Source organism: Crocuta crocuta, unplaced genomic scaffold (assembly GCF_008692635.1).
Source record: "Crocuta crocuta isolate KB4526 unplaced genomic scaffold, BGI_CrCroc_1.0 scaffold317, whole genome shotgun sequence".
Classification (NCBI taxonomy): Eukaryota; Metazoa; Chordata; class Mammalia; order Carnivora; family Hyaenidae; genus Crocuta; species Crocuta crocuta.
Window position 1 is genome coordinate 1,567,715 of NW_027530984.1, and position 18,168 is coordinate 1,585,882.

An 18,168-nucleotide genomic window follows, 5' to 3' on the forward strand; every position below is an offset into this window, starting at 1 on the left:
AGGAGAGAATATCTTCTTAGCTTTAGATTCTGAAGACCACTTAACTCATCAACACTTGCGCTAAAGGATCTTCATTATTTTTTTCGTGAGGTTTTCAGATTTTGAAAAGATGTTCACTTTAAATTGTGAGAAAGTCTCTGCAACTTGCTAACAAGGTAACAACGATCCAGTAAGAGAATGAATGGGCAAAAGATCTGAATGGGCACTTCAGAAAAGTGAAACAAATGGCCAATAAGCACATGTAAAGGAGCTCAGTTCCAGCAGTCATTAGGGAAAAGCAAATTAAAAGCACAATGTGATGCCACCACACATCACTGGAAAGGCCCAGATTAAATAAGACTTGGGAGGCACGGCTAGGTGGCTCAGTTGGTTAGGTGTCCAACTTCGGCTCAGTTCATGACCAGCTCAGGTCATGATCTCATAGTTTGTGGGCTTGAGTCCCGCATCGGACTCTGTGCTGACAGCTCAGAGCCTGGAACTTGCTTTGAATTCTGTGTTTCCTTCTCTCTCTGCCCTTCCCCTGCTTATTCTCTCTCTCTCTTTCTCTCTCTCTCTCTCTCAAAAATGAATAAACATTAAAAATTTTTAAAAAAAGGCTTGGGATTCTCAATTCCAACTGTTGACAACTGGCATGCTTATACAATGCAATGGGGAAAATAAACTGGTACAAACAGTTTGGAAATCTATTACATGAAAGAATCTCATAAACAAAAAGTTGAGTAAAAAAAGCCAGACACAAATGAGTGCATCCTATTATTCAATTTATACAAAGTTCAAAAGCAAGTAAATGTCATCATGGATGGTGTATCAATGTCTGCATGATAATCCCATGAGGGCTGAATGAGAAATGGGGCATGGTGCATGCTTCTGGGGGCTGGGGATCGTCTGTCTTTGATCTGGTTATGTGGGTGTGTTCTGCTTGTGAAAAACCTAACAAAGTTCACCATTATGCTTTTTGTTCTCATATGAATGTATACTACATTTCATTAAAGTTGACAAGGTGGCAAGCAAGGAAAAACGTACACAAACCACTGTGAAGTTCAATCTCAAACCAGCATCATTCACAGGATGATGACTCCAGCATCAAGCATGGAAGAGCTAATTCACCTTACAGAGACACACTGTTTAGCGGAGCCAACTGTAGAATGACTGAAGTTCTTATTGCTTATTTACGAAGCTTAAGGACAGAAAACTACGCATATGCCCTGTTGTATCCTTACCTCTCAACAGGGCAAGTGCTGGCAGGGCTGAATTTCTACAGGTTCTGCACGTTTTTGCATTTTCGGTTCTTGTTTAAGAAAATGCTGATGATGTGACAGACAAAGAAATATCAGATTATCTTACCCTGACATACTTCCAAGACAGTGGAATTCACACTTCGAAAAGAGCACCCTAAAGGGCAAAACTGGAGAAAGGACTTCTCATGGGACACGACCCTTGATTTCAGAGTAATTTTCTCCTCCAAATTATTCAAACTTCATAATTGCAGCCACCATCGTAATTATATTTCAAACAATCGCCTTCAGTGGAGATAATAGACACTTACAGTCTGAATTAAATCAGGACAATTTGGCACACCCTGGGTTTCATCAATTTTCCCTGTATATGTTTATTCATGAATATTTCTCAAATGCCTTCTAGTGGTCATATTTTTATGTAGCAAATAAATAAATAAAAATTTGCAAGTGCTTGAATACCAAAAAAAAAAGCAAACTTACCACACACATATGGAGGTAATTCAAAATGAAATTAGAGATAGAGAAAACAAATTCAAAAAATTTATAGTAATTCCTTAAAATGATGAATACTGTATATAACATATATAGCCAAATACAAACAAACACTTTCACACACACCTCTTTACTCTATTGAGGTTTGATATAACTCCTCACTTGAAAACAGCTGGGGCACCTGGGTGGTTCAGTTACTCTTTTGACTTCCACTCAGGTCATGATCTCATGGTTCCTGGGTTCAAGCTCCGAGTGGGGCTCTGTGCTGACAGCTCAGACCCTGGAGCCTGCTTCAGATTCTGTGTTCCCTCTCTCTGCCCCTCCCCGCTCATGCACTGTCTCTCTCTTTCAAATATAAATAAACATTAAAAAATTAAAAAGAAAAGAGCTACCAAGAGAAGGACAAAATAAGTATATGCATTTCGCCTGAAATGCAGATCTGATTATAAGTGTGGTAAATTCAGAGGAAATATGCACCTTGAACTTCCAAGCCAAATGTAAATAGGCTACAATTCTTCACAGATAGTAAGAGGTCAGAATTTACTTAGAAAGAAGTTCAAGCTATATTACTGATCCACTTCAAAGATAAGTTTTTGCAGTGTGGTGGGTGTGTGCAGTGCAGTGGAGCTGGGGTATGTAATGCAGTGGGGCAGGGGTGTGCAGTGCAGGGGAGCTGGGGTGTGTAATGCAGCAGGGCAGGAGTGTGCAGTGCAACAGAGTTGGGGTGTATAATGCAGTGTGGCGGGCGTGTGCAGTGCAGCGGGGCAGGAGTGTGCAGTGTAGCGCAGCTGGGGTGTGTAATGCAGTATGGCAGGGGTGTGCAGCACAGTGGAGCAGGGGTATGCAGTGCAGTGGGGCTGGGGTGTGCAGTGTAGTGGGACCAGGGTGTGCAGTGCAGTGGGGCTGGGGTGTGCAGTGTAGTGGGACCAGGGTGTGCAGTGCAGTGGGGCTGGGGTATACAGTGCAGTGGGGCCGGGGTGTGCGATGCAAGGAGGCAGGGGTGTGTAATGCAGTGTGGCGGGGGTGTACAGTGAAGTGGGGCGGGGGTATGCAGTGTAGTGGGCTGTGATGTGTAATGCAGTGCGGTGGGGTTGTGCAGTGCAGTGGATCAGGGGTGTGCAGTGCAGTGGGGCTGGGGAGTAGGTCCCCGGAGCTGATCATGCAGAACCACAGGTCACGTCAGGGTGCAGCTTTTTTTCCCCCCATGCTCTCAGAATTAAGCACAAATCTGTAACGTGGCACTCAGTGTTCTCCAAAGTCTGGCTCACTGGAGCGCTATCTCCCTAACTGCTTGTGCTTGTACTTTCTCCCAAAGCCATTGCCCGATGTGCTAGGTTCTCCTTGCCCTGAATATCTCTGGGTGTGCTATTTCTTCTGTCTGCAGGATGCTCCTTCCCACCACTTCCCTTCTCACTTTTGGTGGTCTGGGCTAATTTTAGGCATTGACTCTTCCAGAAAGTCTTTCTATGCTGTATTAACAAGTGGCTAAGCTGCAGGTTTTCCCATTTGTTTCCACAGAATATACTACTACCCTCAAACCCTTGGTCATGTTTACGTGGGTTTCTTAGCTCCTTGAAGTTAGGGAATGGGCGCATTTACCTTGTATCCCTTGTTCCTAACAGGGTTTGGCATACAATATCAATATTTGTTGAATGAATGAATAATGGATCTTGAACAATGTTCAAAATCACTGTACAAAAATCTTAATAAAAGGTTGCATAAATTATCAGATCCACATAAAAGGTGACAGTTTGGGAGAAGCTCTACTTCTGAATCATTCTGTAAAATCTTCAAATCTTTCATGTCACTGAAACAATTTAGTCTAACATTTGTCCATCCACTAATTAAATAAGAAGCGCCAACTAACTTAATCAAGGTTTACATCGCCAGAAACTCCCAGCAGAAATGAGATGGGGGAGATTTAAAAAAGTAAAGTACAAAGCCACTTCTCTTTGTTTGTTCTCCATGGAATTACCATTAAATCATTCTTCCTCTGTCTTCTCTACTTAATAAAATAAAGGCCACAGGGAACCAGGAACAGGTAATCAAAGTCGAGCACAATGCCTCCCTCTTTCCTAACACTTCTTCCTTTAGTACATTAGAGAAGAAAAGCCTGGGGAATCAGAAGCTGTCAGCAGGTGAGAGAAACAGGCCTTTTAAGTACTTTGATGTCAGGCTAAACTGAAACCAATGAACCAGTACAAACCTCAAAAGGGTCTAAGAGTCCAGACTCCATATTAGAAAACCAAAATGGGTTAGCAGAAATGCTTCTAAGCAAAATGTGTATTTATCATACACACTTATATAATTGACTAAAAAAAAAAAGCAAATTAGCAAAATATTTAATTCTTCTTACTTTATGTTTCCTTAAAGCCTTCTCTTTGTTTTTTAAAAAAATTTTAATGTTTTTATTTACTTTTGAGAGAAGGAAGAGAGACAGTGCACAAGCAGGGAAGGGGCAGAGAGAGAGGGAGACACAGAATCGGAAGCAAGCTCCAGGCTCTGAGCTGTCAGCACAAAGCCCAAGGCTGGGCTAGAACTCATAAACTGAGATCACTGAACTGAAGTTGGATGCTTAGCCAACTAAAGTATTAGGCAACTCAGGCACCCCTAAGGCTTTCTCTTTGACTCTGATGTCTGGTTTTCTATCAAATTCAATGTTGGTATAAATAATATTGTGTAATACATAAATAAGCTTCCTAATCTGCATACTAATTAAGATTCACCAGTGTCTTAGGCCTTAAATTAATAAAATGAAACTGTGACAATATGCCCAAATCATAGAAATAAGTTTATAATCATAGACAAATCCTGATCTAAAAGCTGAAAATGCAAACCTACAATAAAACAGAGTATAACAGGTTGGTTGTCAGGAAATTTACATTGTGTCTTCTTATAAAACATTACCTCAGATGAGTAACAATGTCATTTGCTAATGGAGTTCTTTCTCTCTTCAGGCCCAGTATGAACTCTGCCTCTTTATAATTCATTCTGAAAACAGAGTTCCCACTTAGAGACCAGTACAAAGTACCCAACAGTATCTTTGGGGCATTATTTTGTTTTGTTCTGTCTTGGGCTGCCTAGCATTTGAACTTCCTACTTATTAGATTGGAATTCCTGCTATGAAATCAAAAAAGGAAAAGACACCTCTTCCTCCACTGCCTGGTGCTTTAGGCATATAACCTAAAACTGGCCAACTAGGTGTTCCTACTATGGCAGTCAAGGAGATTAATTCCAGTAAGCAAGACTAGTTAGCAGACAATTTGTGGGTTCTCCTTAAAATTTCACCACTGCCCCTTCTCTCTTGGGGTGTGCTATTTTTTCTGAACCTGGTTTTTCAGTCTTCCCTTTCCGTGAATTCCTCTGATGTTTAAATGAGCTGAAGCTGGCATTTGTTGATACAACCAGGCTGACACCCAACCTGAGCAAAACTGGCTCAAATTTTCTCTCTTCACTGTTTGCAACAACTCAGGATTGAGACATTGGATTGTCCCAGTTGCCTTTTTTGAAATCTTTTGGAAGTCTAAACAGGAATATTGTTGATATGAAAGGATATCATTTCAGAGAGTCAAGGAAAGTTGACCAGATTTTCTAAAAATGAAGTACAAACCCTAAATAGTTTAAAAAAGCAAAAGAAGAGAATGAATGTGCTTCCAAAAGCCCTGAGGTAAAAGCAAATGCTTCCAAACTCTACTATGACACATTTTGCTCAATCAGTAGTTCTCAACTAGTAACCATTTTGCCATCCAGGGGACATTTAGCAAAATTTGGAGACATTTTGATCATCAAAGCTGCTGGAGGGGTACATTGACATCTAATGGTTAAAGACCAAGAATGTTGCTAAACATGCTACAATGTACATACACACCAGCACCCCACAGCAAAGAATTCTCTGCTTTAAAAATTTCAGTAGTGTCAAGGTTGTGAAATGCTGCCCTTTAAATCATATATAAATAAATGTCCTACAGAGTTAGAATACTTGTTTCGTAGGCCACAATATCCAAATACTTTTATAATTACTTGTGAAACCTCATTTCCACCCTAATGTTAAAAGGAAATCTTATGGGGCACCTGGGTAGCTTAGCCAGTTGAGCGTCCGACTTCAGCTCAGGTCATGATCTCAGAGTTCCTGAGTTCAAACCCCATGTTGGACTCTATGCTGACAGCTTGGAGCCTGGAACCTGCTTCATATTCTGTGTCTCCCTCCCTGTCTCTCTCTCTCTGCCACTCTCCTGCTTGTGCATGCGTGCTCTCTCCCTTTCTCTCTCTCTCAAAACAAGGAAGGAAGGAAGGAAGGAAGGAAGGAAGGAAGGAAGGAAGGAAGGAAGGAGGGAGGGAGGAAAGGAAAGAAAGAAAGAAGGAAAGAAAGAGTCTCATAACTCATCTCTCAGTATTGTAATTCACCCAAGAAGTAAACAGATGGGAAAGAACAACAAAAAAGAGCAAAGAAGGGAAAGTCACAGGACGTAAAAAGACCTGTAAAGGGCCAGGTGTCCCTAAGAGCATGCCAGGATCCCCAGAGTGACGAAGAGTTGTGTTCATGACAAAGAATATCTAAAATAAAGCTTGGAGAAATGCTGTGATCAGATTTCAAATGTCTTCTACATCACAGGAGCCTAGATTATACTAAGTGACAGTAAATTTTTTTAATGTTTATATATTTATTTTGAGAGAGAGAGAGAGAGAATGAGCGGGGGAGGAGCAGAGGGAGGGAGGGAGAGGGAGAAGCACAAGCAGACTCCCCTCTGTCAGCGCAGAACCCAACATGGGACTCGATCCCGCCAACCCTGAGACCATGACCTGAACTGAAATCAAGAGTTGGACGCTTAACAGACTGGGGCACCTGAAGACTGAGCCACCCAGGTGCCCCTAAGTAATAGTACTTTTTAATGAAAACATTTTTAACTAGCTGTTCTTCAGGGAGAAAACTCTGGTGTCACACCAGGTGGTGATCCAACATGAGTGGAGGCTGGTGACCGGGAAGTCGGGGAGGCAGCTGCACTCGTACAAGAGCTGAAAAGGCACTGGGCTAACATGATTACAACATCCATGAGAGCAAAGGCCAGGAGAGGATCTGAACATATTCTCAGAGGCTTGCTCCCCTCTCCCTGCAAAATGAGTATTCTCCAGTACTGTAACATATATATGGGCTATAACTATATCCATATAACATAAGGGATAAAAACTAACTACATTAGTTAACATACCTCTATTGTTTCCAGTGTGCATCAAAACAAAACCAAAGTCACCTATGTCAATGAATTAAAGTGAATTAAAGTTTAAACAATATAAATGTGTTTTATTTCAGTAATTTCTATATGATTTCCAAATAACATATAAAGTGTCTGATATTACCTGCTCCAGAACTTCTTTGTAGGTAATAGTTGCTTTAGTATCTGTAACAGGACTGTCATAGATGATAGCAATCTTATCTCCTTGACCATTTTCAATATGACGATCGATGGCATTGTAACAGATGTTAAGCATTCCTTCCACAAACCTGAAAATTTGGAAGGTAAAGTTTAACAATTCTTTCCAAAATATACTGTTGCTTAATAGGTTCTATATTTCTAGTTTGGCAGCACTGCCCTTAAATTAGTGTTTCCCCATACATGCGATGTCAGGTGATGATATCTGGTAAGTAGATATTTAAGATGGTACAGAAGTCACATCTTTGTTTTAATAAATACATATTTACCTTTATGTGCACTAGAAAAAAATACCTCACACTTCAAGGTGACAACTCTGTGGATTCTATTGCTTAGGAGAAATGACAGTATAGAACACCAAAGTGATCTACGTGAAATGGATGAAATGAATTGTATATAAGTGCAGCACATGAAATGAATTGTATATAAGTGCAGCACAGCCCATGCCAGGATTAGGCTGAGAGAACAAATGGCAGGCATTTCATACTTTTCTTTTTTTTTAATTTTTAAAAATGTTTTATTTATTTCTGAGAGAGAGACAGCGTGAGCAGAGGCGGGGCAGAGAGAGAGAAACAGAATCTGAATCAGGCTCCAGGCTCTGAGCTAGCTGTCAGCACAGAGCTACGCAGGGCTTGAACCCACAAACCATGAGATCATGACCTGAGCCGAAGTTGGACGCTTAACTGACTGAGCCACCCAGGCGCCCCTGCAATTTTGTACTCTTCATCTCCTAGTTTATCAATGCCTTCCTCTGAGAACACAGCCATCATGTAGATGGATGGAGATACTTTTTGGAAAAATATAGCTCATTTTTTTCAAAACGAAAAAGCTTTGGATTTGCCCCTTCTCTAGGAAGAAGGGATTAAACTAAAGCGTACAAGGGCAGCAATAGTCTATTTGTCCCAACATCAGACTGGTAAATACTATAACAATGCAAAATAACAGGAAAAAACATTAAAGCAAGAAGAAAATGTCTTGTCACATAGGCGACTATCACCTTCAGGTTTTCACCCAGGAAGCCCTGTGTGAAATGAGGCAGTGAGTTAAAAGCAGCTATAGATACAGTGGCAGCATTAAGAGATAACGCAGAGAGAACGCAACAGGAAGGGGGTTCACTTACTGAGGGTCAAATGACCTTATACACACCAAAACCCCGAATATGACTACCTGGCAGCACAGCACAAGGAGCAGTTAATGTAAAGATTCTGAATCACCAAGAGTGAGAGATTTGACGTCTCTTCCCCTTGCCCTACCTCCACCAGTGGAGAATACTCTCCTTGAATGGTGCTCATCCATGTGACTGTGCTTTGGCCAAACTGCTGACCTAAGTCAAGCAGAGGCCTGAGGGCGCCTGTGCACCTGGGCTTGCCTCGGGGTGTGTGTTACTGCTGCCTCCTCAGCCTGGTTACCCAAAGCAAATATTTGCAGGTGGAGTAGAGTTCAAAAGCAGCAAACCTAGCCCGGTCAGGTACATGTCTAGGAGAAATGTTTCCAGCCATGCCTGTTCTAGAGCATCTGACCCCATGACAACCTAGAAAAACACGGAAATAACTGTCAAATATGTTATGATTTGGGCATTTTTTATGAGGACATGATATGCAGCATAACTGTGGCTCAAATTAGCTAATATACCAAGAAAAAAAAATAGGTGGTTGGCTCAATGTTTTGTATCAGAAATAAGGAAAGATGTTTTATGGAATTTTCTCACAAGAATATTTATTTGTGTTTTTTTTGTTTTTGTTTTTGTTTTTGTTTCTGAAAAGGACACTTTTCAGACACATGGAATATTGGCTTACCGGAATATTTCTTGATGTTGTTATTATTCTTTTCTTTATAATCTACAACTTCTACTCTGCCACTCTTTGTGCTCAATACTTAATTACGCTCATGACATTGCACAATAAAGGGGCCCCCTCAATACTAAAGATTGATGAAGGGGCGCCTAGGTGGCTCAATCGGTTAAGCCTCCAACATCAGGTCAGGTCATGCTCTCCCGGTTCATGGGTTTGAGCCCCGCATCGGGCTCTGTGCTGACAGCTCAGAGCCTGGAGACTGTTTCAGAGTCTGTGTCTCCCTCTCTCTCTGACCCTCCCCTACTCACGCTTTCTCTCTCTCTCAGAAATAAATAAAACATTAAAAAAAAAAAGATTGATGAAGCTGTCACTTTATCATTTGCTGACTATTCTCCTACCTCTTATTCTTTCTCAGTATCTTTTCATAACTCTACTTCCTCTGCCAGATCTTTGACAGTGATCCCTAAGGTTCCAAATCTATCCCTTGTTTCACTCTGCACATACTCCTTTGACGATCTTTATACTCCTATGGCTTTAACTTCCATCCTTAGCTCCAGCCCTGACCTCCTTTCTGAGCTCCATACCCTTATAGCCAACAGTCTGCTGGACACTGAAGGGGGTTCAGAATGAACCTCCCCAAAACATACTACTTTGGAATGTAGGTTATATTGGGCAGAAACAATCAAGGACCAAGGCTCAGGAAGTCCTTAAACCTCACCGCTCAATTGTCTCTAAGAATTTAGATACAAGGCCAAGTCCAGGGAAAGAGCTATCACTGAAGAAAGAGTATGGGGCTGGGCACAGTAGGCTGGGGTGGAGTGGGGAGGAGGGGGGACTTGGCAGGGCCTACCAGTTCAAATTCCTCTCTATCCCATGGTCTCCACATGGCATGGCAAACGTTCGTTTACCAAACATGAGCCCTTCCCATCTTCCTGCGAATTGTCTTCCTTCCCTTTGAAGCTCTAGGCCCCTACCCACTTCTCCTAAGCTCAGAATGGCTTATAAGCCTCAACTTTCTGACTCTCTTCGAATCTCTCATGTCCGTGTGAGGCTCCCATATATCTGAAATTAATTTTTCTCCTGTTAATTCCATTTTATGTCAATTTAATTCATAGATCAGCCAAAAGAACCAAGGGAGATAAAGGATTTCCTCCCCAACAACATAGCCCCATCCTAATGCAAACCCTCCCCTTCTCCCGTTTTCCATATTTTGAGGAACCACCTTGCACCCAACGGAATGAATGAGAAACCCCACAATCTATTCGATGCCTCATTTTCTACATTCAGTTGGGCATATGTTACATTACTTTAGTCTCTGTAAATGTTCAGTTCTCTCATTCACAACTTGGGTTAGAATTACTGCCTCCTAATTACTCCTCCGGCCCCAGGCCTTACCTTCTCCTCTCAAGTCACCTCTCTATGCTATTAGTAACGTTTTTCCTCAGTAAGTCAAACTGAGAGAGAGCAGTTTCATATGATTTCACTTACATGCAGAATCTAAAAAGCAAAACAAATGAAAAAAGAAACAAACAAAAAGGAGAGTCAGACCTATAAAGACAGAACAAACTGATGGTTGCCAGAGGGAAGGAAGTGGGGGGCGGGGTGAAAGGGAGTGGGAGATACAGGCTTCCAGTTATGTAATGAAAAAGTCACAAAGATGAAAAGCCCAGCGCAGGGAATATAGGTGATGATACAATAATATTTTACAATGACAGAAGGTAGCTACTTATGTGATGAGCATAGCATAACGTATAGAGAAATTGAATCACTATGTCATATACCTGAAACTAACGTAAATTGTGTGTCAACAATATTCAAAATTTTTTTAAAAAGCTTTTAAAAAATGTTTTTCCTCAACGTAAATGTTCTCATACCAAATAGTGCTCAAAATCATTTACTACTGTTGCAGGAAGTTCTGAATAAAAACAATGTATCTTTAGATGGCATGCAAAGCCCATTCATCTCAGCTTTATTTCTCCTCCTCCAACTTCCCACACTCCAGCTCTAATGAATTACAAAATCTGCATTTTCTGAATCCGGTCAGCTGCTCTTTCTGTGACTGTCCTCCACTTCTACCGCCACCCTCCCCTAAGCAGTTTCAAAGTCCTATGCACACATCGTTACCATAGTACTTATCACATTGCATCACCAGTTGGTCTACTTACTGATTTATTTCCCTCATGGTACTGTAATCTACCTTACAGCAGAGACAATGTCTTATCCTCCTTATAGTCTTAGTGATGGGAGGGCATGGGGCAAGCTGAGGGCAAAACACAGGCTAGCAGCCTCCCTCCACAAGTGGACTGTGTGTGATATTCCTCGGACACTCCTGGCTACTCAAGAACAAAGGAAAGGGGTTAAAATGCTTGCCATGTTAATGTGGGAAACTAAGGCAAATGAAAAATTAAGTTCCCTTACTGCCTACAGCCCACTGACAAGTCCTTGAAACTGGCAGAGTGACCTCCCTCTAGGAGCTCAGCTGCCTGGATGATGACCCTTTGTAGGGGCAAAAGAGAATCTTGGTTTAACATTATCCCAAGCTCAAGGATCCTATAAATTGACTTCCTTTCTCAGCTGCCCCAAGACATATACTTGGCAATCATACTCCAAGATTACGGCCCCCCGATATACATCTGAAGGGTCTCGTGACTGAGGTTTTATTAAACAGTAATAAATGGCATCTCCCTAGAACAGCTAGTCCCTCAAAGTCCTGGAAACCTTGCTTCCAAAATTCCTTAGAGACTTACTCTATCCCTGACCCCCTCCCAACTTGAAGGTATAGAATAAGTTACCCATCACAACCTCAGTACAACTCTTCTGCCCCCGGGTCCTATCCCTGTGCTCTAATAAAATCACTTTTTGCACTGAAGTCTTCTTCAGGAATTCTTTCTTGGCCATTCGTTCCAGACCACCCCACCATCACCCTGAAACTTCATCACTAGAATCTACTATAGTAGCTCTTATGCATTAGGCATATAATTTATATTTGATAAATGAATGAATAAAAATATTAGTAGATGTTCAAGAAACATTGGATTTAGGATCCAGCTAGAATAGTCAGGGTGGTTTTTATTAACTCATTTTAAAGTTGGGAGAACAGAGACTTAAAAAGAGTAATTCCCAGGACATTAGGCAAGAATTCGAGAATGCCATACTTGTAATCCAAATCTTTAGACATCTAGACACGCACCATTATTCACATCATATTCATTCATTTATTTATAAATATTTTCTATTGCCAAGTTCTGGACTCTTTCCTCTGTAGTCTCCATTCTGTTACTGAGCCAATGCAGAGAAGTTTTATTTTGGTAATTGTATTTTTCCGTTCTAAAATTTCCACTCTGTTCTTCTTTATATCTTTAATTTCTTTGCTGAGGCTTTCTATGTCTTTTATCGAGACTTTTTAAAGAAAAGTTTTGTGTATGTTTATAATTATGTGTTGAGGCATTTTTATGATGGCTGCTTTAAAATCCTTATCAAATTGTTTCAATCTGTGTTATCTCAGTGTTGGCGAGGGACTTAAGGTTGTATCCTGGACACCGTGGGCATTTTATTGAGACTCTGAGGCTTATCTAAAGATCCTATTTGAATTCCAGCCTCCTCTAACACTGTGTCAGTGGGGAGAGGGATGCCTCACTGCTGCCAGGTACAGGTGTTAGTCCCTCTTCCCCTAATGGCCTCATTTGACACTGGTGGGAGTGAGGGATATCTCATTACTGCTGGTTTAGGGTAAAAGTTCAGGATCATGACACTGTCCTGGCTGAGAGTTCCGCCCGTGGTCTCCACTGACAGTGCCAGGTGGAAGAGCCTCCTGACCGCTCTACCTTAGCCAGAACTGAAGGTCTGAGTCCAAATACAACTTCCTCTGACATTACTTAGAGAGTTGACAATATTTAAAGCACCTCCTTAGAGCTAGAGTACAAGTCTAGATCCACCAGGTCTTCATGGGTGAGGATGGAATTGGGGTCACAGTTTTTTCTACAGTGTTTGGCTAGGTTAGAATGGTTTCTGTCTAACAATGTTCTCTCTTGTGAGACTGCCTCTTTCCTGTGTGTGTGTGTGTGTGTGTGTGTGTGTGTGTGTGTTTCTGTTTGAGCTGTTTGCATGATTTTTTGGTTGTTGTTATTGTTGCTGTTGGTTTGGTTTGGTTTGGTTTTTTGTCCAGAAACAGGTTTTTGTTGGGACTTTTATTTTTTCTGTACCTATTGGTATTTCTGGGTGCTCACTTCCCCAGCACTCAGTCTAGAATATATATGGCAAAAAGTAAACCCAAGGAAGGAACTCATTACCATGCCATTCCTCATGTCTCAAAGTTTCTAGCGGATTTGATTTGTTCTCTCTACCTTTCAGAGTCTTCTTATGTTGGTTTTATATATAATGTCCTAATGGATTTATCTGTATTGAACAGGATGAATAAGGGAAAGTACATTTCTCCATCTTATCCTGAAACCAGAAATGTTTAAATAGCATTTATTGATCCCTTACTCTAGGCCAATATTTCAGGTGGATTAGCTCATTTAATCAGAAAACAACCATGCCTTATGAGGTATGTACTATTATAAACCCCATTTTACCTAGGAGGAAACTTATCGGACAGTAACTTGCTCAAGGCAGCCTGATTATAGAACCAAGCCCTTAAATATCAGAAACCACTTCCTTAGTCAATATTTACAGAACTTCAGATTTCTTTTTCAATTATTTGGGAATATGTAGTAGTTTAATATTTAAGCTGCTATACCCTAGGGTTTTCTATTTTAAGGGTACCCTTAAAGAAATTTCAAGAATGTTAAGGGTACCCTCTAGGACAGGCAGAAAGGAAATTGAGAAAGAAGGGCCTGCAAGCAGCATTAAGCAAGAACTGTTGTAGGAGATGACAAGTTGGCATGGCTCCAGGAGTGGTAAGAGTTCATGAATATACCACTATAAATCAGCTAAACTTACAGATCCATTCACTGGGGTTGCCTGGACCAAGTGACCTGCAAGAGGCCTCCCAGCTCAAAGATTTGATTATTCTGCTATGACAAGATTCTGACTTCATTTTAAACCAAATCATTTCAGCAAAGGTCAATTGAATGCCTTCTATGTGCTATTTCTTCATCATCCCTTCTAAATTCATGAGCAGGTTCCGAATGGTTTGTCTCCCCAGATTATTAAAATAACTAATGTCCACCTCTAGAAAACTGAGAAAATATACTTTGAAGTATTTTCTTTTATTTTTTATGTATGTAAATATTTTGCCTCTGTGTTTAAGATTGCATTACCAGCTTTTCCCAAGAGCCTGAAAAATAAAAAATTAAAATTAAAACACCCACACTTTAATATTGGCATCATATTATATTCAATGGCTATTCAATAATAAAGTTAACCCTACATTGTTGCAAATTGCCTTTCATAATAGTATCATTATTTTAAATAATCCTGAAATGATGTTTCTTATAGAGAAATATTGGTTACATTGTTTTTTATTACATTTGCAGGCAAATGGCATTCCTACAATCAAACACATACATCAAATAATTAAATTCCTTCTGGAAATATTGAATCAATTTATATTACAACCAGCATTCCTGAAATTCCATTTTATCACACTCTTCCAAATACAGATTATTCTCAATCTTCTTCAATTTGGGAATTGAAAAATAGCTCCAATTTTGGTTTCTCTGATTACTGGTATTAAATATGATATTTTACCAAGTTTTAAAAGCTCTTTATATAGAGCATTGAACTTAAGTCGGACACTGTTACAAATTATTTTCTCAATTTATTCACTAATTTTAATTCATGGCATTTCCAGATATAAAAATATTTGAAATTTGTCAGGGTGCCTGGGTGACTCAGTTGGTTAAGCATCCATCTGACTGTTGATTGCGGCTCATGTCATGATCTCGCGGTTCATGACATCAAACCCCACACCGGGCTCAGTGCTGACAGTGCAGGGCCTGCCTGGAATTCTCTCACTCCCTCTCTCATTGCCCTCCCTCCCTCCCTCCCTCTCTCTCTCAAAATAAATAAATAAATAAATATNTGTATTGATCTTTGATATGTGCCAATAAATATTCATATATGTATAAAATCTGTAGGTAATACATGTTATATAGAATATATTATACATATGTATTGTAGGACATCTGTGTGTATACATATTATACACATATACATAATATATGTGTGTGTATACACACATATTTGAAAGTTCTGGCTACACAGAACCTTCAAATCACATAGAGACATCTACACATAGATGTACTATATGACATTTGTGTGTGTGTGTGTGTGTGTGTGTGTACGTGTATATATATACATATATATATATATAAAGATAGTACAATTATATTTATTTACCCATCGTCAATTTTACAAGCACCAATGTTTGACTAGTGCTTACTCTCCTCATTCTTTTATAATGCTCCATCTTCCCATATGTATTAGGCATACACATTCCCATATATATATCAGAGTCTCTGTCAGGGCTATGTAGTTTCTAGATATAACTATTGGAATGATCTGTCAGTTGAGTCTTGTGAATAGGTCTCTCTTTAAACTCAGTCAGCTTTAAGTTCTGTTGAAGAAAGGAAAGAAAACTTCATATTCCATTCCAACCCATCTCTGCCCTGAATTCCTTCTGCAGAAAATTGAAAGAAATCTGAATGCACCCCACAGCTCACTTGAATAATAGAAAAAAATATAAAACTGAAATTAAGTTGATAGCAGCAGTGGAACCACTAGAAATGGTGTGACCACGAGATCACAGCAGTGGCAAATTTGGAGACTACATGAAGCAAACAGAAGCAGAATGACTACTAAATCCAGAAGTCATGCAAAACAGGGTAGATCTGAGTGTACTACTGATATGGAAAGATTTCCATAACATCTTAGATACCATTAAGTTAGAATAAAAGAAATAAAATAGTGTGTAGAAAGATTATATAACCAAACCATAGAATACATTTATTGGGAACCTATAAATTGCAAGCAGGTAATTAAGAGGCTCACTAAAAGTCTCTCAATACAACTCTGAATTAATTCCAAGATCAGAAGCAGGTAGGAACAAAAAAAACAGGCCGTAAGTGTTTGGACATATAATTAACACATAAGCCACACCTACATACACATCGCACAAACTTTCACCAGCCCAGAGTCTAACTTTCTGAAATAGGGAGGGTTTCTGCACAAATGATCCTCTAGGGGATTTAATACATGTAGAACAAGAACAAGGCTCTATATAATTTCCAGGAGGCCTAGGAACCCTACAAAACATTGCCAGCTGGAAATCCCCTCTTTTCTCTCAAACAATCACACTAAGAAGGACTTCAGTAATCAAAATCTACATTTACTGACACATGAACTAATATCCTTACCTGGATTCTGAAATGCACTCCACTCAGCTATCTGAACCTGGACACTTGGATGAGTCTATGTGTATGTGTGTGTATATAGGTGTTCATGTGTGTGTGTATGAACACATATATGAAATAGAGGACAACGTAAAGCTGGGGAAGGCATATTGTCAACATAAATAACAAGGGGAAAGACAGGGGCATCTGAGTGGGTTCAGTCGGTTAAGTGTCCGACTTCAGCTCAGGTCATGATCTCACGGTTCGTGGGTTGAGCCCCGCATTGGTCTCTGTGCTGACTGCCGGCTCAGAGTCTGGAGCCTGCTTCAGATTCTGTGTCTCCCTCTCTCTCTGATCCTCCCCTGCTCACACTGTCTCTCTCTCTCTCTCTCTCTCTCTCTCAGAAATAAATAAAACATTAAAAAGAAAAAAACAAGGGGAAAGACATATTTTTAACTTCAACAATATCTAAAGTTTACCTAAAAATCAGTACCAAAAAAAATTAAAAATCCAGTAGGTAAAGAATCTCAGCACACCATCCATAGAGAGGGAAAAACTGATAACGGTCAATAAATAAAAAAAGAGGATCCTCATCCTCACTGACAATCAGGAAAATGAACATTAAAACAATAATAAGATGTCACTTTCCCCCATTGGACTGATACATAGATATTAACACACAGTACTTTTAACTTAGCCAAAGCAAGTTGCCTGTATGTTTATCTCTGTTGCTTGTATAACAGCACAAGAAGGTGGGGGCACCTGGATGACTCAGTCGGTTAAGCATCTGACTTGAGCCCAGGTCATGACCTCATGGTTTGTGAGTTCGAGCCCCATTATGCACTGACAGCTCAGAGCCCAGAGCCTGCTTCAGATTCTCTGTCTCCCTCTCTTTCTGCCCCTGCCCTACTCATTCTCTTTTTCTCTCTCTGTCTTTCTCTCAAAAATAAACATTAAAATTTTTTTAAATAAAAAAAAAAGCACAAGAAGGAGTCTGCAAAAATGTACAAGAAAGACTAATAGTGGTAAAGTTGGGTAAAAGAAAAATTGAGGAGAAATTTGGAAAGAAATAGCCTATGTTTTTCTGTAATAAATACTTTTGCATGATTTGATTTCTACCAACATGCACTTATGTAGTAAATGGATGATTTAAATATATTTAAATAAAAATATAAATTTTAACAGAAGATTGCTTTGCTCTTGGTTAGACTGTATCATCAACTCCATATCATTATAACTACCACTAATGAAAAAAGTTAATTAAATAAAAACATCTCTTTTTAACTTTTTTTCCTGGTAAAAAGGAACATTTCTTATACTTATGATAACATCTAAACTCAGTTTTAAGAAACTAAAACTTCTGGCATCAAATTTTTGCCTTTTCTTTTTCTCACCAGAATCAACCTCAAGCAGCTATATAGTAATAATAATAATAGCTAGACAAAACCTTCAAATCACATAGAGAGGTCTACTATAAATCTATGTTAATCATTCCTGCTTGCTGGTCACTATGATTTTGTGGCCCGCATTCCAGGCACCTGTAAAACTGCTCTTGGAATGAGGCATGGCCATGAAGGTTGCTGTGGTCCATGACATGGCTACAGAAGAAATGCAAGAAATCTTTAAGATTAGTGTGTGTTTTCCACATTTCCTTCTCTGTGTCACAAGGACCAGTGACATTCTAAATGGTGACAGCACTGTCGACATGTATTTTTTTAAGTTAATGTATTTATTTTGAGAGAGAGAGAGAAAGGGAAAGGGAGGGAGGAGGAAGGGAGGGGCATAGAGGAAGGGAAAGAGGGGACTGGGCTCTGCCAGCACAGAGCCCAATTTGGGGACTGAACTCATGAACCATGAGATCATGACCTGAGCTGAAATCAAC

At 39.9% G+C, this 18,168-nt stretch overlaps 1 protein-coding gene across 3 annotated transcripts in view; it reads right to left on the minus strand.

Annotated features, from left to right (window-relative positions):
- The window catches only part of ACSS3 (acyl-CoA synthetase short chain family member 3), a 157,593-nt gene that overhangs the window by 114,809 nt on the left and 24,616 nt on the right, over positions 1 to 18,168 (minus strand). For all 3 annotated transcript variants that reach the window (XM_077770202.1, XM_077770201.1, XM_077770203.1), the window contains exon 2: positions 7,086 to 7,230. In XM_077770202.1, the coding sequence (XP_077626328.1) occupies positions 7,086 to 7,217 (132 nt within the window). In that variant the 5' untranslated portion in view covers positions 7,218 to 7,230. The remainder of the gene's footprint in view (positions 1 to 7,085; positions 7,231 to 18,168) is intronic.